Below are 27,132 nucleotides of genomic sequence, written 5' to 3'. Positions count from 1 at the left end.
CATCCAGTACAGTGACTCCAGAACCATCCAACACAGTGACCCAAGAACCTTCCAGTATAGTACAATCCAGAACCATCCAGTATAGTGACCCCAGAACCATCCAATACAGTGACTCCAGAACCATCCAGTACAGTGACCCCAGAACCATCCAGTAAAAAGACTCCAGAACCATTCAGTGCGGTAACTCCTGAACCATCCAGTACAGTGACCACAGAACCATCCAGTACAGTGACTCCAGAACTATTCAGTACAGTGACCCCAGAATCACCCAGTACAGTGACCCCAGAACCATCCAGTAAAAAGACTCCAGAACCATCCAGTATGGTAACTCCTGAACCATCTAGTACAGTGACCCCAGAACCATCTAGTACAGTGACCACAGAACCATCCAGTAGGGTAACTCCTGAACGATCCAGTACATTGACCCCAGAACCATCCAGTACAGTGACCACAGAACCATCCAGTACATTGACCCCATAACCATCCAGTACAGTTACCACAGAACCATCCACTACAGTGACCCCCGAACCATCCAGTACAGTGACCCCAGAACCATCCAGTACAGTGACCCCAGAACTATTCAGTACAGTGACCCCAGAATCACCCAGTACAGTGACCCCAGAACCATCCAGTACAGTGACTCCAGAACCATATAGTACAGTGACCCCAGAACCATCCAGTAAAAAGACTCCAGAACCATCCAGTACGGTAACTCCTGAACCATCCAGTACAGTGACCCCAGAACCATCCACTACAGTGACCACAGAACTATCCAGTACAGTGACCCCATAACCATCCAGTACAGTGACCACAGAACCATCCACTACAATGACCCCAGAACCATCCAGTACAGTGACCCCCGAACCATCCAGTACAGTGAACCCAGAACCATCCAGTACAGTGACTCCAGAACCATCCAACACAGTGACCCAAGAACCTTCCAGTATAGTACAATCCAGAACCATCCAGTATAGTGACCCCAGAACCATCCAATACAGTGACTCCAGAACCATCCAGTACAGTGACCCCAGAACCACCCAGTAAAAAGACTCCAGAACCATTCAGTGCGGTAACTCCTGAACCATCCAGTACAGTGACCACAGAACCATCCAGTACAGTGACTCCAGAACTATTCAGTACAGTGACCCCAGAATCACCCAGTACAGTGACCCCAGAACCATCCAGTAAAAAGACTCCAGAACCATCCAGTATGGTAACTCCTGAACCATCTAGTACAGTGACCCCAGAACCATCTAGTACAGTGACCACAGAACCATCCAGTAGGGTAACTCCTGAACGATCCAGTACATTGACCCCAGAACCATCCAGTACAGTGACCACAGAACCATCCAGTACATTGACCCCATAACCATCCAGTACAGTGACCACAGAACCATCCACTACAGTGACCCCCGAACCATCCAGTACAGTGACCCCAGAACCATCCAGTACAGTGACTCCAGAACCATCCAACACAGTGACCCAAGAACCTTCCAGTATAGTACAATCCAGAACCATCCGGTACAGTGACCCCAGAACCATCCAATACAGTGACTCCAGAACCATCCAGTACAGTGACCACAGAACCATCCAATACAGTGACCCCAGAACCATCCAGTACAGTGACCCCAGAACCATCCAGTAAAAAGACTCCAGAACCATTCAGTGCGGTAACTCCTGAACCATCCAGTACAGTGACCACAGAACCATCCAGTACAGTGACTCCAGAACTATTCAGTACAGTGACCCCAGAATCACCCAGTACAGTGACCCCAGAACCATCCAGTAAAAAGACTCCAGAACCATCCAGTACAGTGACCCCAGAACCATCTAGTACAGTGACTACAGAACCATCCAGTACGGTAACTCCTGAACCATCCAGTACATTGACCCCAGAACCATCCAGTACAGTGACCACAGAACCATCCAGTACATTGACCCCATAACCATCCAGTACAGTGACCACAGAACCATCCAGTACATTGACCCCCGAACCATCCAGTACAGTGACCCCAGAACCATCCAGTACAGTGACTCCAGAACCATCCAACACAGTGACCCAAGAACCTTCCAGTATAGTACAATCCAGAACCATCCGGTACAGTGACCCCAGAACCATCCAATACAGTGACTCCAGAACCATCCAGTACAGTGACCACAGAACCATCCAATACAGTGACTCCAGAACCATCCAGTGCAGTGACTCCAGAACCATCCAGTACAATGACTCCAGAACCATCCAGTACAGTGACCCCAGAACCATCCAGTACAGTGACCCCAGAACTATTCAGTACAGTGACCCCAGAACCACCCAGTACAGTGACCCCAGAACCATCAAGTACGGTAACTCCTGAACCATCCAGTACAGTGACCCCAGAACAATCCAGTACAGTGACTCCAGAACCATCCAGTATAGTGACTCCAGAACCATCCAGTACAGTGACCCCAGAACCATCCAGTAAAAAGACTCCAGAACCATTCAGTGCGGTAACTCCTGAACAATCCAGTACAGTGACCACAGAACCATCCAGTACAGTGACTCCAGAACCATCCAGTACAGTGACCACAGAACCAACCGGCACAGTTACTCCAGAACCATCCAGTACAGTGACTCCAGAACCATCCTCTAAAGTCACTCCAGAACCATTCAGTACAGTGACTCCACAACCAACAAGCACAGTTACTCCAGAAACATCCAGTAAAGTGACCCTAGAACCATCCAGTACTGTGACCACAGAACCATCCAGTATAGTGACTCCAGAACCATCCAGTGCAGAGACCCCAGAACCATCCAGTACAGTGACCACAGAACCATCCACTACAATGACTCCAGAACCATCCAGTACAGTGACCCCCGAACCATCCAGTACAGTGACCCAAGATCCATCCAGTACAGTGACTCCAGAACCCTCCAGTACAATGACTCCAGAACCATCCAGTACAGTGACCCAAGAAGCTTCCAGTATAGTACAATCCAGAACCATCCAGTACAGTGACCCCAGAACATACCAATACAGTGAATCCAGAACCATCCAGTACAGTGACCCCAGAACATACCAATACAATGACTCCAGAACCATCCAGTACAGTGACTCCAGAATCATCCAGTACAATGACCCCAGAACCATCCAGTACAGTGACCCCAGAACCATCCAGTACAGTGACCCCAGAACTATTCAGTACAGTGACCACAGAATCACCCAGTACAGTGACCCCAGAACCATCCAGTACAGTGACTCCAGAACCATTCAGTACAGTGACCCCAGAACCATCCAGTAAAAAGACTCCAGAACCATCCAGTACAGTGACCCCAGAACTATCTAGTACAGTGACCACAGAACCATCCAGTACAGTGACTCCTGAACCGTCCAGTACAGTGACCCCAGAACCATCCACTACAGTGACCCCAGAACCATCCAGTACAGTGACCCCAGAACCATCCACTACAGTGACCCCAGAACCATCCACTACAGTGACCCCAGAACCATCCAGTACAGTGACCCCAGAACCATCCAGCACAGTGACCCCAGAACCATCCAGTACAGTGGTCCCAGAACCATCCAGTACAGTGACTCCAGAACCATTCAGTACAGTGACCACAGAACCATCCAGTAAAAGGACTCCAGAACCATCCAGTACGGTAACTCCTGAACCATCCAGTACAGTGACCCCAGAACTATTCAGTACAGTGACCCCAGAATCACCCAGTACAGTGACCCCAGAACCATCCTGTACAGTGACTCCAGAACCATTCAGTACAGTGACCCCAGAACCATCCAGTAAAAAGACTCCAGAACCATCCAGTACGGTAACTCCTGAACCATCCAGTACAGTGACCCCAGAACCATCCACTACAGTGACCACAGAACTATCCAGTACAGTGACCCCATAACCATCCAGAACAGTGACCCCAGAACCATCCAGTAAAAGGACTCCAGAACCATCCAGTACGGTAACTCCTGAACCATCCAGTACAGTGACCCCAGAACTATTCAGTACAGTGACCCCAGAATCACCCAGTACAGTGACCCCAGAACCATCCAGTACAGTGACTCCAGAACCATATAGTACAGTGACCCCAGAACCATCCAGTAAAAAGACTCCAGAACCATCCAGTACGGTAACTCCTGAACCATCCAGTACAGTGACCCCAGAACCATCCACTACAGTGACCACAGAACTATCCAGTACAGTGACCCCATAACCATCCAGTACAGTGACCACAGAACCATCCACTACAATGACCCCAGAACCATCCAGTACAGTGACCCCCGAACCATCCAGTACAGTGAACCCAGAACCATCCAGTACAGTGACTCCAGAACCATCCAACACAGTGACCCAAGAACCTTCCAGTATAGTACAATCCAGAACCATCCAGTATAGTGACCCCAGAACCATCCAATACAGTGACTCCAGAACCATCCAGTACAGTGACCCCAGAACCATCCAGTAAAAAGACTCCAGAACCATTCAGTGCGGTAACTCCTGAACCATCCAGTACAGTGACCACAGAACCATCCAGTACAGTGACTCCAGAACTATTCAGTACAGTGACCCCAGAATCACCCAGTACAGTGACCCCAGAACCATCCAGTAAAAAGACTCCAGAACCATCCAGTATGGTAACTCCTGAACCATCTAGTACAGTGACCCCAGAACCATCTAGTACAGTGACCACAGAACCATCCAGTAGGGTAACTCCTGAACGATCCAGTACATTGACCCCAGAACCATCCAGTACAGTGACCACAGAACCATCCAGTACATTGACCCCATAACCATCCAGTACAGTGACCACAGAACCATCCACTACAGTGACCCCCGAACCATCCAGTACAGTGACCCCAGAACCATCCAGTACAGTGACTCCAGAACCATCCAACACAGTGACCCAAGAACCTTCCAGTATAGTACAATCCAGAACCATCCGGTACAGTGACCCCAGAACCATCCAATACAGTGACTCCAGAACCATCCAGTACAGTGACCACAGAACCATCCAATACAGTGACCCCAGAACCATCCAGTACAGTGACCCCAGAACCATCCAGTAAAAAGACTCCAGAACCATTCAGTGCGGTAACTCCTGAACCATCCAGTACAGTGACCACAGAACCATCCAGTACAGTGACTCCAGAACTATTCAGTACAGTGACCCCAGAATCACCCAGTATAGTGACCCCAGAACCATCAAGTAAAAAGACTCCAGAACCATCCAGTACAGTGACCCCAGAACCATCTAGTACAGTGACTACAGAACCATCCAGTACGGTAACTCCTGAACCATCCAGTACATTGACCCCAGATCCATCCAGTACAGTGACCACAGAACCATCCAGTACATTGACCCCATAACCATCCAGTACAGTGACCACAGAACCATCCAGTACATTGACCCCCGAACCATCCAGTACAGTGACCCCAGAACCATCCAGTACAGTGACTCCAGAACCATCCAACACAGTGACCCAAGAACCTTCCAGTATAGTACAATCCAGAACCATCCGGTACAGTGACCCCAGAACCATCCAATACAGTGACTCCAGAACCATCCAGTACAGTGACCACAGAACCATCCAATACAGTGACTCCAGAACCATCCAGTGCAGTGACTCCAGAACCATCCAGTACAATGACTCCAGAACCATCCAGTACAGTGACCCCAGAACCATCCAGTACAGTGACCCCAGAACTATTCAGTACAGTGACCCCAGAACCACCCAGTACAGTGACCCCAGAACCATCAAGTACGGTAACTCCTGAACCATCCAGTACAGTGACCCCAGAACCATCCAGTACAGTGACTCCAGAACCATCCAGTATAGTGACTCCAGAACCATCCAGTACAGTGACCCCAGAACCATCCAGTAAAAAGACTCCAGAACCATTCAGTGCGGTAACTCCTGAACAATCCAGTACAGTGACCACAGAACCATCCAGTACAGTGACTCCAGAACCATCCTCTAAAGTCACTCCAGAACCATCCAGTACAGTGACTCCAGAACCATCCTCTAAAGTCACTCCAGAACCATTCAGTACAGTGACTTCACAACCAACCAGCACAGTTACTCCAGAACCATCCAGTAAAGTTACCCTAGAACCATCCAGTACTGTGACCACAGAACCATCCAGTATAGTGACCCCAGAACCATCCATTACAGTGACCACAGAACCACCCAGGACAGTGACCACAGAACCATCCAGTAAGTGACTCCAGAACCATCCAGTATAGAAACCCCAGAACCATCCAGTATAGTGACTCCTGAACCCTCCATTACACTGACCACAGAACCATCCAGTACAATGACCCCAGAACCATCCAGTACAGTGACCCCAGAACCATGCAGTACAGTGACCCCCGAACCATCCAGTACAGTGACTCCAGAACTATTCAGTACAGTGACCCCAGAACCATCCAGAACAGTGACCCCAAAACCATCCAGTACAGTGACTCCAGAACTATCCAGTATAGTGACTCCAGAACCATCCAGTACAGTGACTCCAGAACCATCCAGTACAGTGACCCCAGAACCATCCAGTACAGTGTCCCCCGAACCATCCAGTACAGTGACTCCAGAACCATCCAGTACAGTGATCCCCGAACCATCCAGTATTGTTACTCCAGAACCATCCAATACAGTGACCCCAGAACCATCCAGCACAGTGACTCCAGAACCATCCAGTACAGTGACCACTGAAACATCCAGCACAGTGTCTCCAGAACCATCCAGTCCAGTGACCCCAGAACCATCCAGTACAGTGACCCCAGAACCATCCAGTTCAGTGACCCCAGAACCATCCAGTACAGTGACTCCAGAACCATCCAGTACAGTGACCCCAGAACCATCCAGTACAGTGACTCCAGAACCATCCAGTACATTGACCCCAGAACCATTTAGTACAGTGACACCAGAACCATCCAGTACAATGACCCCAGAACCATCGAGTACCGTGACCCCAGAACCATCCAGTACAGTGACCCCAGAACCATCCAGCACAGTGACCTCAGAACCATCCAGTAAAGTCACTCCAGAACCATCCAGTACAGTGACGCCAGAACCATCCAGCACAGTGACCCCAGAACCATCCAGTACAGTGACCCCAGAACCATCCAGTGCAGTGACCCCAGAACCATCCAGTACAGTGACCTCAGAACCATCCAGTACAGTCACTCCAGAACCATCCAGTACAGTGACGCCAGAACCATCCAGCACAGTGACCCCAGAACCATCCAGTACAGTGACCCCAGAACCATCCAGTGCAGTGACCCCAGAACCATCCAGTACAGTGACCTCAGAACCATCCAGTACAGTGACTTGAGAACCATCCAGTACAGTGACCACAGAACCATCCACTACAATGACCCCAGAACCATCCAGTACAGTGACCCCCGAACCATCCAGTACAGTGACCCCAGAACCATCCAGTACAGTGATTCCAGAACCATCCAGTACAGTGACCCAAGAAACTTCCAGTATAGTACAATCCAGAACCATCCAGTACAGTGACCCCAGAACCATCCAATACAGTGACTCCAGAACCATCCAGTACAGTGACCACAGAACCATCCAATACAGTGACTCCAGAACCATCCAGTACAGTGACTCCAGAACCATCCAGTACAATGACTCCAGAACCATCCAGTACAGTGACCCCAGAACTATTCAGTGCAGTGACCCCAGAATCACCCAGTACAGTGACCACAGAACCATCCACTACAGTGACCCCAGAACCATCCAGTAAAAAGACTTCAGAACCATCCAGTACGGTAACTCCTGAACCATCCAGTAAAAAGACTCCAGAACCATCCAGTACGGTAACTCCTGAACCATCCAGTACAGTGACCCCAGAACCATCTAGTACAGTGAACACAGAACCATCCAGTAGGTAACTCCTGAACCATCCAGTACAGTGACCCTAGAACCATCCACTACAGTGACCCCAGAACCATCCAGTACAGTGACTCCAGAACCATTCAGTACAGTGACCACAGAACCATCCAGTAAAAAGACTCCAGAACCATCCAGTAGGTAACTCCTGAACCATCCAGTACAGTGACCCTAGAACAATCCACTACAGTGACCCAGAACCATCCAGTACAGTGACCCCATAACCATCCAGTACAGTGACCACAGAACCATCCACTGCAATGACCCCAGAACCATCCAGTACAATGACCCCCGAACCATCCAGTACAGTGACCCCAGAACCATCCAGTACAGTGACTCCAGAACCATCCAACACAGTGACCCAAGAACCTTCCAGTATAGTACAATCCAGGACCATCCAGTACAGTGACCCCAGAACCATCCAGTACAGTGACTCCAGAACCATCCAGTACAGTGACCCCAGAACGATCCAATACAGTGACTCCAGAACCATCCAGTACAGTGACTCCAGAATCATCCAGTACAATGACTCCAGAACCATCCAGTACAGTGACCCCAGAACCATCCAGTACAGTGACCACAGAACTATTCAGTACAGTGACCCCAGAACCATCCAGTACGGTAACTCCTGAACCATCCAGTACAGTGACCCCAGAACCATCCAGTACAGTGACTCCAGAACCATCCAGTACAGTGACTCCAGAACCATCTAGTACAGTGACTCCAGAACCATCCAGTACAGTGACCCCAGAACCATCCAGTAAAAAGACTCCAGAACCATTCAGTGCGGTAACTCCTGAACCATCCAGTACAGTGACCACAGAACCATCCAGTACAGTGACTCCAGAACCAACCAGCACAGTTACTCCAGAACCATTAGGTACAGTGACCCCAGAACCATCCTCTGAAGTGACTCCAGAACCATTCAGTACAGTGACTCCAGAACCAACCAGCACAGTTACTCCAGAACCATCCAGTACAGTGACCACAGAACCATCCAGTACAGTGACCCTAGAACCATCCAGTACAGTCACCACAGAACCATCCAGTACAGTGACCACAGAACCATCCAGTAAGTGACTCCTGAACCATCCAGTATAGTGACCCCAGAACCATCCAGTGTAGTGACTCCTGAACCCTCCTGTACAGTGACCCCAGAACCATCCAGTACGATTACCCCAGAACCATCCAGTACAGTGACCCCAGAACAATTTATTACAGTGACCCCCGAACCATCCAGTACAGTGACTCCAGAACTATTCAGTACAGTGACCCCAGAACCTTCCAGTACAGTGACTCCAGAACCATCCAGTACAGTGACTCCAGAACCATCCAGTATAGTGACTCCAGAACCATCCAGTACAGTGACTCAAGAACCATCCAGTACAGTGACCCCCGAACCATCCAGTATAGTTACTCCAGAACCATCCAGTACAGTGACTCCAGAACCATCCAGCACAGTGACCCCAGAACCATCCAGCACAGTGACTCCAGAACCATCCAGTATAGTAACCACAGAACCATCCAGCACAGTGTCTCCAGAACCATCCAGTCCAGTAACCCCAGAACCATCCAGCACAGTGACCCCAGAACCATCCAGTACAGTGACCCTAGTACCATCCTTTACTGTGACCTTAGAACCATCCAGTACAGTGACTCCAGAATTATCCAGTACAATGACTCCAGAACCATCCAGTACAGTGACCCTAGTACCATCCAGTACAGTGACTCCAGGACAATCCAGTGCAGTGACTCCAGAACCATCCAGTACAGTGACTCCAGAGCCATCCAGTACAGTGACTCCAGAACCATCCAGTGCAGTGACTCCAGAACCATCCAGTACAGTGACTCCAGAACCATCCAGCACAGTGACCCCAGAACCATCCAGCACAGTGACTCCAGAACCATCCAGTACAGTGACCACAGAACCATCCAGCACAGTGTCTCCAGAACCATCCAGTACAGTGACCCCAGAACCATCCAGCACAGTGACCCCAGAACCACCCAGTACAGTGACCCTAGTACCATCCAGTACAGTGACCTTAGTACCATCCAGTACAGTTACTCCAGAACCATCCAGTGAAGTGACCCTAGTACCATCCAGTACAGAGACCCCAGAACCATCCAGTACAGTGACTACAGAACCATCCAGTACAGTGACTACAGAACCATCCAGTACAGTGACCCCAGAACCATCCAGTACAGTCACTCCAGAACCATCCAGCACAGTGACCCCAGAACCATCCAGCACAGTGACTCCAGAACCATCCAGTACAGTGACCCCAGAACCATCCAGTACAGTGACTCCAGAACCATCCAGTACAGTGACTCCAAAACCATCCAGTACAGTGACCCCAGAACCATCCAGTACAGTGACCCAAGAACCATCCAGCACAGTGACCCCAGAACCGTCCAGTACAGTGATCTTAGAACCATCCAGTACAGTGACTCCAGAACCATCCAGTACAGTGTCCCCCGAACCATCCAGTACAGTGACTCCAGAATCATCCAGTACAGTGACACCAGAACCATCCAGCACAGTGACCCTAGAACCATCCAGCACAGTGACCCTAGAACCATCCAGCACAGTGACTCCAGAACCATCCAGTACAGTGACCACAGAACCATCCAGCACAGTGTCTCCAGAACCATCCAGTACAGTGACCCCAGAACGATCCAGTACACTGACCTTAGAACCATCCAGTACAGTGACTCTAGAACCATCCAGTACAGTGACCTTAGTACCATCCAGTACAGTGACCTTAGAACCATCCAGTACAGTGACTCCAGAACCATCCAGTACAGTGACCCCAGAACCATCCAGTACAGTGACCCCAGAACCATCCAGTACAGTGACCCCAGAACCATGCAGTACAGTGACCACAGAACCATCCAGCACAGTGTCTCCAGAACCATCCAGTACAGTGACCCCAGAACCATCCAGTCCACTGACCTTAGAACCATCCAGTACAGTGACTCTAGAACCATCCAGTACAGTGACCTTAGTACCATCCAGTACAGTGACCTTAGAACCATCCAGTACAGTGACTCCAGAACCATCCAGTACAGTGACCCCAGAACCATCCAGTACAGTGACCCCAGAACCATCCAGTACAGTGACTCAAGAACCATCCAGTACAGTGACTCCAGCACCATCCAGTACAGTGACCCCAAAATTATCTACTAGAATGACCCGAGAAACCATCCAGTACAGTGACCCCAGAACCATCCAGTACAGTGACTCCAGGACCATCCAGTGCAGTGACTCCAGAACCATCCAGTACAGTGACTCCAGAGCCATCCAGTACAGTGACTCCAGAATCATCCAGTGCAGTGACTCCAGAACCATCCAGTACAGTGACTCCAGAACCCTCCAGTAAAGTGACTCCAGCACCATCCAGTACAGTGACCCCAGCACCATCCAGTATAGTGACTCCAGAAACATCCAGAATAGTGACTCCTTAACCATCCAGTACAGTGACCCCAGAACCATCCAGCACAGTGACCACAGAACCATCCAGTACAGTGACCACAGAACCATCCAGCACAGTGACACCAGAACCATCCAGTACAGTGACCCTAGTACCATCCAGTACAGTGACCCCAGAACCATCCAGAAGAGTGACCCCAGAACCATCCAGTACAGTGACCCCAGAACCATCCAGTAGAGTGACCCTAGTACCTTGCAGTACAGTGACCCTAGAACCATATAGCACAGTGACTCCAGAACCATCCAGCACAGTGACCCTAGAACCATCCAGCACAGTGACCCCAGAACCATCCAGTAGAGTGACCCTAGTAACTTCCAGTACAGTGACCCTAGAACCATATAGCACAGTGACTCCAGAACCATCCAGTACAGTGACCACAGAACCCTCCAGCACAATGACTCCAGAACCATCCAGTGCAGTGACTCCAGAACCATCCAGTACAGTGACCCCAGAACCATCCAGCACAGTGACCCCAGTACCATCTAGTATAGTCACCCCAGAACCATCTAGTACAGTGACCCCAGAACCATCCAGTACAGTGACCCCAGAACCATCCACTACAATGACCCCAGAACCATCCACTACAATGACCCCAGTACCATCCTATACAGTGACCCCAGAACCATCCAGCACAGTGACCCCAGAACCATCCACTACAGCGACTCCAAAACAATCCAATACAGTGACCCCAGAACCATCCAGTACAGTGACCCCAAAACCATCCAGTACAGTGACTCCAGAACCATCCACTACAATGACCCCAGAACTATCCAGCACAGTGACCCCAGAACCATCCAGTACAGTGACTCCAGAACTATCCAGTACAGTGACCCCAGAACCATCCAGTACAGTGACCACAGAACCATCCAGCACAGTGACACCAGAACCATCCAGTACAGTGACCCTAGTACCATCCAGTACAGTGACCCCAGAACCATCTAGTACAGTGACCCCAGAACCATCCAGTACAGTGACCCCAGAACCATCCAGTACAGTGACCCTAGTACCTTCCAGTACAGTGACCCCAGAACCATATAGCACAGTGACTCCAAAACCATCCAGTACAGTGACCACAGAACCCTCCAGCACAGTGACTCCAGAACCATCCAGTGCAGTGACTCCAGAACCATCCAGTACAGTGACCACAGAACCCTCCAGCACAGTGACTCCAGAACCATCCGGTACAGTTACCCCAGAACCATCCAGTACAGAGACTCCAGAACCATCCACTACAATTACCCCAGAACCATCCGGTACAGTTACCCCAGAACCATCCAGTACAGAGACTCCAGAACCATCCACTACAATTACCCCAGAACCATCCAGTACATTGACCCCAGAACCATCCAGCACAGTGACCCCAGTACCATCTAGTATAGTCACCCCAGAACCATCCAGTACAGTGACCCCAGAACCATCCAGTACAGTGACCCCAGAATCATATAGCACAGTGACTCCAGAACCATCCAGTGCAGTGACTCCAGCAACATCCAGTACAGTTACACCAGAACCATCCAGTACAGTGACTCCAGAACCATCCACTACAATGACCCCAGAACCATCCACTACAATGACCCCAGAACAATCCAGTACAGTGACCCCAGAACCAACCAGCACAGTGACCCCAGAACCATCCAGTACAGTGACTCCAAACCATCCAGTACAGTGACCCCAGAACCATCCAGAACAGTGACCCCAAAACCATCCAGTACAGTGACTCCAGAACCATCCAGTACAGTGACTCCAAACCATCCAGTACAGTGACCCCAGAACCATCCAGTACAGTGACTCCAGAACTATCCAGTACAGTGACCCCAGAACCATCCAGTACAGTGACCACAGAACCATCCAGCACAGTGACACCAGAACCATCCAGTACAGTGACCCTAGTACCATCCAGTACAGTGACCCCAGAACCATCTAGTACAGTGACCCCAGAACCATCCAGTACAGTGACCCCAGAACCATCCAGTACAGTGACCCTAGTACCTTCCAGTACAGTGACCCCAGAACCATATAGCACAGTGACTCCAAAACCATTTAGTACAGTGACCACAGAACCCTCCAGCACAGTGACTCCAGAACCATCCAGTGCAGTGACTCCAGAACCATCCAGTACAGTGACCACAGAACCCTCCAGCACAGTGACTCCAGAACCATCCAGTACAGTTACCCCAGAACCATCCAGTACAGAGACTCCAGAACCATCCACTACAATTACCCCAGAACCATCCAGTACATTGACCCCAGAACCATCCAGCACAGTGACCCCAGTACCATCTAGTATAGTCACCCCAGAACCATCCAGTACAGTGACCCCAGAACCATCCAGTACAGTGACCCCAGAATCATATAGCACAGTGACTCCAGAACCATCCAGTGCAGTGACTCCAGCAACATCCAGTACAGTTACACCAGAACCATCCAGTACAGTGACTCCAGAACCATCCACTACAATGACCCCAGAACAATCCAGTACAGTGACCCCAGAACCATCCAGCACAGTGACTCCAGAACCATCCAGTACAGTGACCCCAAAACCATCGAGTACAGTGACCCCAGAACCATCCAGTACAGTGACTCCAGAACTATCCAGTACAGTGACCCCAGAACCATCCAGTACATTGACCACAGAACCATCCAGCACAGTGACACCAGAACCATCCAGTACAGTGACCCTAGTACCATCCAGTACAGTGACCCCAGAATCATCCAGTACAGTGACCCCAGAACCATCCAGTACAGTGACCCTAGTACCTTCCAGTACAGTGACCCCAGAACCATATAGCACAGTGACTCCAGAACCATCCAGTACAGTGACCACAGAACCCTCCAGCACAGTGACTCCAGAACCATCCAGTGCAGTGACTCCAGAACCATCCAGTACAGTGACCAGAGAACCCTCCAGCACAGTGACTCCACAACCATCCAGTACAGTTACCCCAGAACCATCCAGTACAGAGACCCCAGAACCATCCATCACAGTGACCCCAGAACCATCCAGCACAGTGACCCCAGTACCATCTAGTATAGTCACCCCAGAACCATCCAGTACAGTGACCCCAGAACCATCCAGTACAGTGACCACAGAATCATATAGCACAGTGACTCCAGAACCATCCAGTGCAGTGACTCAGGCAACATCCAGTACAGTTACACCAGAACCATCCAGTACAGTGACTCCAGAACCATCCACTACAATGACCCCAGAACCATCCACTACAATGACCCCAAAACCATCCAGTACAGTGACCCCAGAACCATCCAGCACAGTGACCCCAGAACCATCCAGTACAGTGACTCCAAAACCATCCAGTACAGTGACCCCAGAACCATCCAGTACAGTGACCCCAAAACCATCCAATACAGTGACTCCAGAACCATCCAGTACAGTGACCCCAAAACCATCCAGTACAGTGACCCCAAAACCATCCAGTACAGTGATTCCAGAACCATCCACTACAATGACCCCAGAACTATCCAGCACAGTGACCCCAGAACCATCCAGTACAGTGACTCCAGAACTATCCAGTACAGTGACCCCAGAACTATCCAGTACAGTGACTCCAGAACCATCCAGTACAGTGACTCCAGAACTATCCAGTACAGTTACACCAGAACCATCCAGTACAGTGACTCCAGAACCATCCACTACAATGACCCCAGAACCATCCACTACAATGACCCCAGAACCATCCAGTACAGTGACCCCAGAACCATCCAGCACAGTGACCCCAGAACCATCCAGTACAGTGACTCCAAAACAATCCTGTACAGTGACCCCAGAACCATCCAGCACAGTGACCCCAGAACCATCCACTACAGTGACTCCAAAACAATCCAATACAGTGACCCCAGAACCATCCAGTACAGTGACCCCAAAACCATCCAGTACAGTGACTCCAGAACCATCCACTACAATGACCCCAGAACTATCCAGCACAGTGACCCCAGAACCATCCAGTACAGTGACTCCAGAACTATCCAGTACAGTGACCCCAGAACTATCCAGTACAGTGACCACAGAACCATCCAGCACAGTGACACCAGAACCATCCAGTACAGTGACCCTAGTACCATCCAGTACAGTGACCCCAGAACCATCTAGTACAGTGACCCCAGAACCATCCAGTACAGTGACCCCAGAACCATCCAGTACAGTGACCCTAGTACCTTCCAGTACAGTGACCCCAGAACCATATAGCACAGTGACTCCAAAACCATTTAGTACAGTGACCACAGAACCCTCCAGCACAGTGACTCCAGAACCATCCAGTGCAGTGACTCCAGAACCATCCAGTACAGTGACCACAGAACCCTCCAGCACAGTGACTCCAGAACCATCCAGTACAGTTACCCCAGAACCATCCAGTACAGAGACTCCAGAACCATCCACTACAATTACCCCAGAACCATCCAGTACATTGACCCCAGAACCATCCAGCACAGTGACCCCAGTACCATCTAGTATAGTCACCCCAGAACCATCCAGTACAGTGACCCCAGAACCATCCAGTACAGTGACCCCAGAATCATATAGCACAGTGACTCCAGAACCATCCAGTGCAGTGACTCCAGCAACATCCAGTACAGTTACACCAGAACCATCCAGTACAGTGACTCCAGAACCATCCACTACAATGACCCCAGAACAATCCAGTACAGTGACCCCAGAACCATCCAGCACAGTGACTCCAGAACCATCCAGTACAGTGACCCCAAAACCATCGAGTACAGTGACCCCAGAACCATCCAGTACAGTGACTCCAGAACTATCCAGTACAGTGACCCCAGAACCATCCAGTACATTGACCACAGAACCATCCAGCACAGTGACACCAGAACCATCCAGTACAGTGACCCTAGTACCATCCAGTACAGTGACCCCAGAACCATCCAGTACAGTGACCCCAGAACCATCCAGTACAGTGACCCTAGTACCTTCCAGTACAGTGACCCCAGAACCATATAGCACAGTGACTCCAGAACCATCCAGTACAGTGACCACAGAACCATCCAGTACAGTGACCCCAGAACCATCCAGTACAGTTACCCCAGAACCATCCAGTACAGAGACCCCAGAACCATCCAGTACAGTGACCCCAGAACCATCCAGCACAGTGACCCCAGTACCATCTAGTATAGTCACCCCAGAACCATCCAGTACAGTGACCCCAGAACCATCCAGTACCGTGACCCCAGAATCGTATAGCACAGTGACTCCAGAACCATCCAGTGCAGTGACTCCAGCAACATCCAGTACAGTTACACCAGAACCATCCAGTACAGTGACTCCAGAACCATCCACTACAATGACCCCAGAACCATCCACTACAATGACCCCAGAACCATCCAGTACAGTGACCCCAGAACCATCCAGCACAGTGACCCCAAAACCATCCAGTACAGTGACCCCAAAACCATCCAGTACAGTGACCCCAAAACCATCCACTACAATGACCCCAGAACTATCCAGCACAGTGACCCCAGAACCATCCAGTACAGTGACTCCAGAACTATCCAGTACAGTGACCCCAGAACTATCCAGTACAGTGACTCCAGAACCATCCAGTACAGTGACTCCAGAACCATCCAGTACAGTGACTCCAGAACCATCCACTACAATGACCTCAGAACCATCCACTACAATGACCCCAGAACCATCCAGTACAGTGACCCCAGAACCATCCAGCACAGTGACCCCAGAACCATCCAGTACAGTGACTCCAAAACAATCCAATACAGTGACCCCAGAACCATCCAGTACAGTGACCCCAAAACCATCCAGTACAGTGACTCCTGAACCATCCACTACAATGACCCCAGAACTATCCAGCACAGTGACCCCAGAACCATATAGTGCAGTGACTCCAAAACCATCCAGTACAGTTACCACAGAACCCTCCAGCACAGTGACTCCAGAACCATCCAGTACAGTGACCACAGAACCCTCCAGCACAGTGACTCCAGAACCATCCAGTACAGTGACCCCAGAACCATCCAGTACAGAGACTCCAGAACCATCCACTACAATTACCCCAGAACCATCCAGTACATTGACCCCAGAACCATCCAGCACAGTGACCCCAGTACCATCTAGTATAGTCACCCCAGAACCATCCAGTACAATGACCCCAGAACCATCCAGTACAGTGACCCCAGAATCATATAGCACAGTGACTCCAGAACCATCCAGTGCAGTGACTCCAGCAACATCCAGTACATTTACACCAGAACCATCCAGTACAGTGACTCCAGAACCATCCACTACAATGACCCCAGAACCATCCACTACAATGACCCCAGAACCATCCAGTACAGTGACCCCAGAACCATCCAGCACAGTGACCCCAGAACCATCCAGTACAGTGACTCCAAAACCATCCAGTACAGTGACCCAAGAACCATCCAGTACAGTGACCCCAAAACCATCCAGTACAGTGACTCCAGAACCATCCAGTACAGTGACCCCAAAACCATCCAGTACAGTGACCCCAGAACCATCCAGTACAGTGACTCCAGAACTATCCAGTACAGTGACCCCAGAACCATCCAGTACAGTGACCACAGAACCATCCAGCACAGTGACACCAGAACCATCCAGTACAGTGACCCTAGTACCATCCAGTACAGTGACCCCAGAACCATCTAGTACAGTGACCCCAGAACCATCCAGTACAGTGACCCCAGAACCATCCAGTACAGTGACCCTAGTACCTTCCAGTACAGTGACCCCAGAACCATATAGCACAGTGACTCCAGAATCATATAGCACAGTGACTCCAGAACCATCCAGTGCAGTGACTCCAGCAACATCCAGTACAGTTACACCAGAACCATCCAGTACAGTGACTCCAGAACCATCCACTACAATGACCCCAGAACCATCCACTACAATGACCCCAGAACCATCCAGTACAGTGACCCCAGAACCATCCAGCACAGTGACCCCAGAACCATCCAGTACAGTGACTCCAAAACCATCCAGTACAGTGACCCCAGAACCATCCAGTACAGTGACCCCAAAACCATTCAGTACAGTGACTCCAGAACCATCCAGTACAGTGACCCCAAAACCATCCAGTACAGTGACCCCAAAACCATCCAGTACAGTGACTCCAGAACCATCCACTACAATGACCCCAGAACTATCCAGCACAGTGACCCCAGAACCATCCAGTACAGTGACTCCAGAACTATCCAGTACAGTGACCCCAGAACTATCCAGTACAGTGACTCCAGAACCATCCAGTACAGTGACTCCAGAACCATCCAGTACAGTGACCCCAGAACCATCCAGTATAGTGACCCCAGAACCATCCAGTACAGTGACTCCCGAACCATCCAGTACAGTGTCCCTGGGCATTAGTGGAGTGTTGTGCCCCTGGGCAGATGTAAAGTGGATGCCCTGGGCAGTAGTGAAGGGGTTGCCCCTGAGGAGTAATGGAGTGTACCCCGGGCAGTAGGCAGTATCAATGGGGATGTCCCGGGACAGTAGCAAGGGGGTTGTTTCTTGGCAGTAGCCTGGGAGGTGGTCCTGGGTAGTAGGGGTGGGGGTTGCCCCTGGGCAGTAGCAAGGGTGTGCCTATAAGCAGTAGGGGTGGAATAGTTCCCCCTGGGCAGTAGGTGTGGGCGCTGTATCTGAGCAGTAGCAGGAAGGTTGCCCCTGGGCAGTGTAAGGAGTGATGCTCATGAGCAGTAGCAATGTGTGGTGCCCCTGGGCAGTTGTATGGTGTGGTGCCCTTGGGCAGTAGTATGGTGTGGTGCCCCTGGGCAGTAGTATGGTGTGGTGCCCCTGGGCAGTAGTATGGTGTGGTGCCCCTGGGCAGTAGTATGGTGTGGTGCCCCTGGGCAGTAGTAAGGTGTGGTGCCCCTGGGCAGTAGTATGGTGTGGTGCCCCTGGGCAGTAGTATGGTGTGGTGCCCCTTGGCAGTAGCAATGTGTGGTGCTCCTGGGCAGTAGTATGGTGTGGTGCCCCTGGGCAGTAGTATTGTGTGGTGCCCCTGGGCAGTAGTATGGTGTGGTGCCCCTGGGCAGTATTATGGTGTGGTGCCTCTTGACAGTAGCAAGGTTTGATGCCCCTGGGCAGTAGTATGGTGTGGTGCCCATGGGCAGTAGTATGGTGTGGTGCCCCTGGGCAGTAGTATGGTGTGGTGCCCCTGGGCAGTAGTATGGTGTGGTGCCCCTGGGCAGAAGTATGGTGTGGTGCCTCTGGGCATTAGCAAGCTGTGGTGCCCCTGGGCAGTAGTATGGTGTGGTGCCCCTGGGCAGTAGTAAGGTGTGGTGCCCCTGGGCAGTAGTAAGGTGTGGTGCCCCTGGGCAGTAGTAAGGTGTGGTGCCCCTGGGCAATAGAATGGTGTGTTGCCCCTGGGCAGTAGTATGGTGTGGTGCCCCTTGACAGTAGCAAGGTGTGATGCCCCTGGTCAGTAGTATGGTGTGGTGCCCCTGGGCAGTAGCAATGTGTGGTGCCCCTGGGCAGTAGTATGGTGTGGTGCCCCTGGGCAGTGGTATAGTGTGGTGCCCCTGGGCAGTAGTATGGTGTGGTGCCCCTGGGCATTAGCAAGCTGTGGTGCCCCTGGGCAGTAGTACGGTGTGGTGCCCCTGGGCAGTAGCAATGTGTGTTGCCCCTGGGCAGTAGTAAGGTGTGGTGCCCCTGGGCAGTAGTAAGGTGTGGTGTCCCTGGGCAGTAGCAAGCTGTGGTGCCCATGGGCAGTAGCAAGCTGTGGTGCCCCTGGGCAGTAGTATGGTGTGGTGCCCCTGGGCAGTAGCATGGTGTGGTGCCCCTGGGCAGTAGTATGGTGTGGTGCCCCTGGGCAGTAGTATGGTGTGGTGCCCCTGGGCAGTAGCATGGTGTGGTGCCCCTGGGCAGTAGTATGGTGTGGTGCCCCTGGGCAGTAGTATGGTGTGGTGCCCCTGGGCAGTAGTATGGTGTGGTGCCCCTGGGCAGTAGTATGGTGTGGTGCCCCTGGGCAGTAGTAAGGTGTGGTGCCCCTGGGCAGAAGTATGGTGTGGTGCCCCAGGGCAGTAGTATGGTGTGGTGCCCCTGGGCAGTAGTATGGTGTGGTGCCCCTGGGCAGTAGTATGGTGTGGTGCCCCTGGGCAGTAGTAAGGTGTGGTGCCCCTGGGCAGTAGTATGGTGTGGTGCCCCTGGGCAGTAGTATGGTGTGGTGCCCCTGGGCAGTAGTATGGTGTTGTGCCCCTGGGCAGTTGTATGGTGTGGTGCCCCTGGGCAGTAGTAAGGTGTGGTGCTCCTGGGCAGTAGTATGGTGTGGTGCCCCTGGGCAGTAGTATGGTGTGGTGCCCCTGGACAGTAGTATGGTGTGGTGCCCCTGGGCAGTAGTAAGGTGTGGTGCCCCTGGGCAGAAGTAAGGTGTGGTGCCCCTGTGCAGTAGTACGGTGTGGTGCCCCTGGGCAGTAGTACGGTGTGGTGCCCCTGGGCAGTAGTACGGTGTGGTGCCCCTGGGCAGTAGCAAGCTGTGGTGCCAGTAGTAAGGTATGGTGCCCCTGAGTAGTAGTAAGGTGTGGTGCCCCTGGGCAGTAGCAAGGTGTGGTGCCTCTGGGCAGTTACGGGGTGACTCCCACAATCCCAGCTTACGCCATTAAAGAGATGACACTGAAAAGTCTTCCCTTACCTCCTTGAAAACTGCACCCCACAAAACACAGGATTAGGGCGACCCTCAGCATTGTGCACCTGATGAAGGAGTAGTACAGGTAACAGAGACAGACTGAGGGTCCCAGACGCCTATATATCCCCAGCCCCTGGGACGGCCCCTCATCTCCCCCTCCCTCACAACCCTCTCGCCTGAAGAATCTACACTGAAGATAACACCCAGGTGCCCTTTCCAACACTCAAACTCAACTGTCCCGAAATTCACCTGGACAAATCACCCCAATGAAACTGAACCCCCAGTGCCCTCTGGTGACCCCTAGTCCAAGATGCAGCAATACTACTCCACCAGTGACCCAGTGCCAATCCATTCACCAACCACAAGACTACTGAACACCTCCTGCCTGCTGGTGACCCCTAGACCAAGACACATCAATACCACTCCATCACTAATCCTGCACCAGTCCATTCACCCAACCTCAAGACCCCTACTTCCTTTTGGTGACCCCTAGACCAAGACACAGCAATACCACTCCACCACTGACCCAGTGCCAATCCATTCAACCAACCTCAAGACTACTGAACCCCCGGCTGCCCTCCAGTGTGCCCAAAACTCCGAAACTACTGACCTAGACACAGCAATACCATTTCACCACTGACCTAGTGCCAATCCATTTACCTAACCTCAAGACTACTGAACCCTTACTGCCTTCTGGTGACCAGTAGACCCAGACACAGTGATACTACTCCACCACTGACCCAGTGTCAATCCATTCACCCAACAGCAAGACCACTGAACCCAAGACTCAGACACAGCAAAACTACTTCAACCATGATCCAGTGCCAATCCATTCACCCAACCTCTACTGCCCTCTAGTGACCCCTAGACCAAGACACAGTGATACCACTCTACCACTGACCCAGTGCCAATCAATTCAACCAATCTCTAGACTACTGAACCCCTACTGCCCTCTGGTGACCCCTAAACCAATACACAGTGATACTACTCCACCTCTCATTCTGTGCCAGTCCATTCATCCAACCTCAAGACCCCTACTGTTCTCTGGAGACCCCTAGACCAAGGCACAGCAATACTACTCCACCACTGACCCAGTGCCAATCCATTCAACCAACCTCAAGACTACTGAACCCCTGGCTGCCACCCTGTGTCCCCAAGACTCATAAACACAAAACTACTTCACCCCTGATCTGGTGCAAATCCATTCAAACAACCTCAAGACTACTGAAACCCCACTGCCCTCCGGAGTCCACAAGATTCAGACACAGAAAAACTACTTCACCACTGATCCAGTGCCAATCCATTCACCAAACTTCTACTGCCCTCTAGTGACCCCTAGACCAAGACACAGCAATACCACTCCACCACTGTCCCAGTGCCAATCCATTCAACCAATTTCAAGACTACTGAACACCTACTGCCCTCTGATGACCCCTAAACCAATACACAATGATACTACTCCACCACTCATTCTGTGCCAGTCTATTCATTCAACCTCAAGACTACTGGACCCCGACTGCCCTCCAGTGTCTGCAAAACCACTTCACACCTGATCCAGTGCAAATCCAATCAAACAACCTCAAGACAACTGAATCCCCACTGCCCTCCGGAGTCCACAAGATTCAGACACAGAAAAACTGCTTCACCACTGATCCAGCGGCAATCCATTCACCCAACTTCTACTGTCCTCTAGTGACCCCTAGACCAATACCACTCCACCACTGTCCCAGTGCCAATCCATTCAACCAATTTCAAGACTACTGAACCCCAACAGACCTCTGGTGACCCCTTCACCAAGACACAGTGATACCACTCCACCACTGACCCAGTGTCAATCCATTCAACCAATATCTAGACTACTGTACACCTACTGCCCTCTGGTGACCCCTAAACCAATACAAAGTGATACTACTCCACCACTAATCCTGTGCAAGTCCATTTATGCAACCTCAAGACCCCTACTGTTCTCTGTTGATCCCTAGACCAAGACACAGTGATACCACTCCACCACTGGCCCAGTGCCAATCCATTCAACCAACCTCAAGACTACTGAGCCCCAAATGCCCTCTGGTGACCCCTAAACTAATAAACACAGTGATACTACTCCGCCACTAATCCTGTGCCAGTCCATTCACCCAACCTCAAGACCCCTACTTTTCTCTGGTGACCCCTAGACCAAGACACAGCAATACTACTCCACCACTGACCCAGTGCCAATCCATTTAACCAACCTCAAGACCACTGAACCCACAACTGCCCTCCAGTGTCCACAAGATTCAGATACAGTAAAACTACTTAACCACTGATCCAGCGTCAATCCATTTACCCAACCTCAAGACTACTGAACCCTTAATGCCCTCTAGTGACCCCTAGATGGAGACACACCAATACTACTCCACCACTGACCCAGTGACAATCCATTCAACCAACCTCAAGACTATGGAGCCCTGACTGCCCTCTGGTGAACCCTAGACCAAGACACAGTGATACTACTCCACCACTAATCCTGTGCCAGTCCATTCACCCAACCTCAAGACTACTGGACCCCGACTGCTCTCCAGTGTCTGCAAAACCTCTTCACCACTGATCTGGTGCAAATCCATTCAAACAACCTCAAGACAACTGCCTTTCGGAGTCCACAAGATTCAGACACAGAAAAACTACTTCACCACTGATCCAGCGCCAATCCATTCACCAAACTTCTACTGCCCTCTAGTGACCCCTAGACCAAGACACAGCAATACCACTCCACCACTGTCCCAGTGCCAATCCATTCAACCAATCTCTAGACTACTGAACCCCAACTGGCCTCTGGTGACCCCTAGACCAAGACACAGCAATACCACTCCAACACTGACCCAGTGCCAATCGATTCAACAAACTTCAAGACTACTGAACTCCGACTGCCCTCTGGTGACCCCTAGATCCAGACGCAGTGATACTACTCCACCACTTACCCAGTGACAATCCATTGAACCAACCTCAAGATTACGGAGCCTGACTGCTTTTTGGTGATTCCTAGACCAAGACACAGCAATGCTACTTTACCACTGGCCCAATGCCAATCCATTTAAGCAACTTCAAGGCTACTGAATCCCGACTCCCCTCTGGTGAGCCCTAGACCAAGACACAGCAATACTACTCCTCCACTAATCCTGCGGAAATCCTATTTACCCAACCTCAAGACTACTGAACCCTTACTGCCTTCTGGTGACCAGTAGACCCAGACACAGTTATACTACTCCACCACTGACCCAGTGTCAGTCCATTCACCCAACAGCAAGACCATTGAATCCACGACTGCCCTTGAACCCAGGACTCAGACACAGCAAAACTACTCAACCACTGATCCAGCATCAATCCATTTACCCAACCTCAAGACTACTGAACCCTTAATGCCCTCTAGTGACCCCTAGATCCAGACACGCCAATACTACTCCACCACTGACCCAGTGACAATCCATTCAACCAACCTCAAGATTACAGAGCCCTAACTGCTCTCTGCTGACCCCCTAGACCAGGGGTAGGGAACCTATGGCTCGGGAGCCAGATATGGCTCTTTTGTTGGCTGCACCTGGCTCTCAATAAATAAATGAATTTATCTTTAATCAATAGTGATGGCTGCTGTGTGTCTTAGACTGATCACTGGACACATCCAGCGATGTTACCGCTGCCTACGTCCTTTGTACGACTCAGATGCCATCGCTGCCAACGTCTAACCCTGGGTCAAAGAGAAGAGCATGGGAGCGATGAGGAGCTGGCTGCAGGGAACGCTGGTAACTGAATATTCTTTTATTTTTTTGCTGTAACTACCTATCTACTGGGAGGCACGTGCTGTGTCTAGCTATCTACTGGGGGGCATGTGCTGTGGCTACCTATCTACTGGGGGGCATGTGCTGTGGCTACCTATCTACTGGGGGGCATGTGCTGTGGCTACCTATCTACTGGGGGGCATGTGCTGTGGCTACCTATCTACTGGGAGTATGTGCTGTGGCTACCTATCTACTGGGAGGAATGTGCTGTGGCTACCTATTTACTGGGAGTATGTGCTGTGGCTACCTATCTACTGGGGGGCATGTGCTGTGGCTACCTATCTACTGGGAGGCATGTGCTGTAGCTACCTATCTACTGGGGGGCATGTGCTGTAGCTACCTATATACTGGGAGTATGTGCTGTAGCTACCTATCTACTGGGAGGAATGTGCTGTGGCTACCTATCTACTGGGGGTATGTGCTGTGGCTACCTATCTACTGGGGGGCATGTGCTGTGGCTACCTATCTACTGGGAGTATGTGCTGTGGCTACCTATCTACTGGGAGGCATGTGCTGTAGCTACCTATATACTGGGAGTATGTGCTGTAGCTACCTATCTACTGGGAGGAATGTACTGTGGCTACCTATCTACTGGGAGGAATGTACTGTGGCTACCTATCTACTGGGAGTATGTGCTGTGGCTACCTATCTACTGGGGGGCATGTGCTGTAGCTACCTATATACTGGGAGTATGTGCTGTAGCTACCTATCTACTGGGAGGAATGTGCTGTGGCTACCTATCTACTGGGGGGCATGTGCTGTGGCTACCTATTTACTGGGAGGAATGTGCTGTAGCAACCTATCTACTGGGGGGCATGTGCTGTGGCTACCTATCTACTGGGAGGAATGTGCTGTGGCTACCTATCTACTGGGGGGCATGTGCTATGGCTACCTATTTACTGGGAGTATGTGCTGTAGCTACCTATCTACTGGGGGCATGTGCTGTGGCTACCTATCTACTTGGAGTCATGTGCTGGCACTAGCTATCTACTGGGAGGCATGTGGTGGGTGACAGGATTTGGAGTAGTGAATTCCCTGGACCACCGTGGATGATGATGTAAGCAGACACCTGAGACAGGAATTTAAGTGGCCCCCGGTCTTCACCAGAGCCCGCCGCAAAGCATGATGGTCTTGTCCACGTTGGCAGCCAAAGTCAAGGTACAGTTTCACTAGGCAATCGCGTGGTCAGGAACAGGCAGACGGTCAAGGCAGGCAGCAATGATGCGAGGTCGGGGACGTAGCAAGAGGTCAGGGCAGGCAGCGAAGGAGCAGAATCAGGAACAGGACCGGGGTCACAATGGGAGGTCAACACTTGGGAAGGAAACACTGTGGAAAGTTCCCTCATAGGCATGAAGCACTATGATCTGATGGGGAATGCTGGGAGCCGCCGGTCTTTATAGGAACCCGGGAAGTGGGTAGCACCAATGGCACCAGCAGCGCCCTGGCCCTTAAAATCTGTGAGTGCCAAACACACGCGCTGGCCAGTGCGGACGGGAGCAGTAATGTGGAGAGGTGAGTGAGCTCAGAAAGGGGCACCACCAAGGATAGGAGCACATAGATCGCAGGAGCACCCGTGACACTGGACTACCTATCTACTTGGGGGCATGTGCATATTGTACGGCTCTTACAGAATAACATTTTAAAATATGTGGCGTTCATGGCTCTCTCAGCCAAAAAGGTTCCTGACCCCTGCCCTAGACCAATGATGGCGAACCTATGGCACTGGTGCCAGAGGCGGCACTCTGAGACCTCTCTGTGGGCACCCAGGCCATCACCTCAGCAAGAAGTTCACCAGACAAGACTCAAAGCATCTTCCTATAGAATCTCCCTACAATGATAGGGGAATTTGCCCTCCTCCTTTCAACTGTGTTGGTGTCTTTAGGAGGCTGAACGACTGAAAGTTGTCAAAGAACAAGGAAAGAAAATTACTGCTTTAATTGCTGTGCTGGCACTTTGCAATAAATAAGTGGCTTTTGGTTGAAATTTGGGCACTCAGGCTCTAAAAGGTTCTCAATCACTGCCCTAGACCAAGACACAGCAATACTACTTCACCCCTGATCCAGTGCTAATCCATTCAACCAACTTCAACACTACCAAGACCTTACTACCCTCTGGTTAACCCTAGACCTCGACACAGTGAACCTACTCCACCACTGATCCACTGTCAATCCATTCTCCCAACCTCTAGCCTGCTGAACCCCCACTGCCCTCTGGTGACCCCTCGACACAGACACAGTGATACTGCTCCACCACTGATGCAGCGCCAATGCATTTACCCAACCTCGAGACTACTTGACTTCCCAATGGTGAC

At 51.1% G+C, this 27,132-nt stretch overlaps 1 protein-coding gene across 4 annotated transcripts in view; it reads right to left on the bottom strand.

Annotated features, from left to right (window-relative positions):
- The window catches only part of LOC140076237 (uncharacterized), a 187,808-nt gene extending 166,694 nt beyond the window's left edge, over nucleotides 1-21,114 (bottom strand). For all 4 annotated transcript variants that reach the window (XM_072122754.1, XM_072122755.1, XM_072122756.1 and 1 more), the window contains exon 1: nucleotides 21,016-21,114. In XM_072122754.1, the coding sequence (XP_071978855.1) occupies nucleotides 21,016-21,067 (52 nt within the window). In that variant the 5' untranslated portion in view covers nucleotides 21,068-21,114. The remainder of the gene's footprint in view (nucleotides 1-21,015) is intronic.
- Between the last annotated feature and the right edge of the window lie 6,018 nt (nucleotides 21,115-27,132).

The sequence above is a fragment of the Engystomops pustulosus genome, chromosome 8 (assembly GCF_040894005.1).
Source record: "Engystomops pustulosus chromosome 8, aEngPut4.maternal, whole genome shotgun sequence".
Classification (NCBI taxonomy): Eukaryota; Metazoa; Chordata; class Amphibia; order Anura; family Leptodactylidae; genus Engystomops; species Engystomops pustulosus.
Note: the sequence above shows the minus strand (reverse complement) of the source record. Positions and strands in the feature narration are given on the sequence as shown.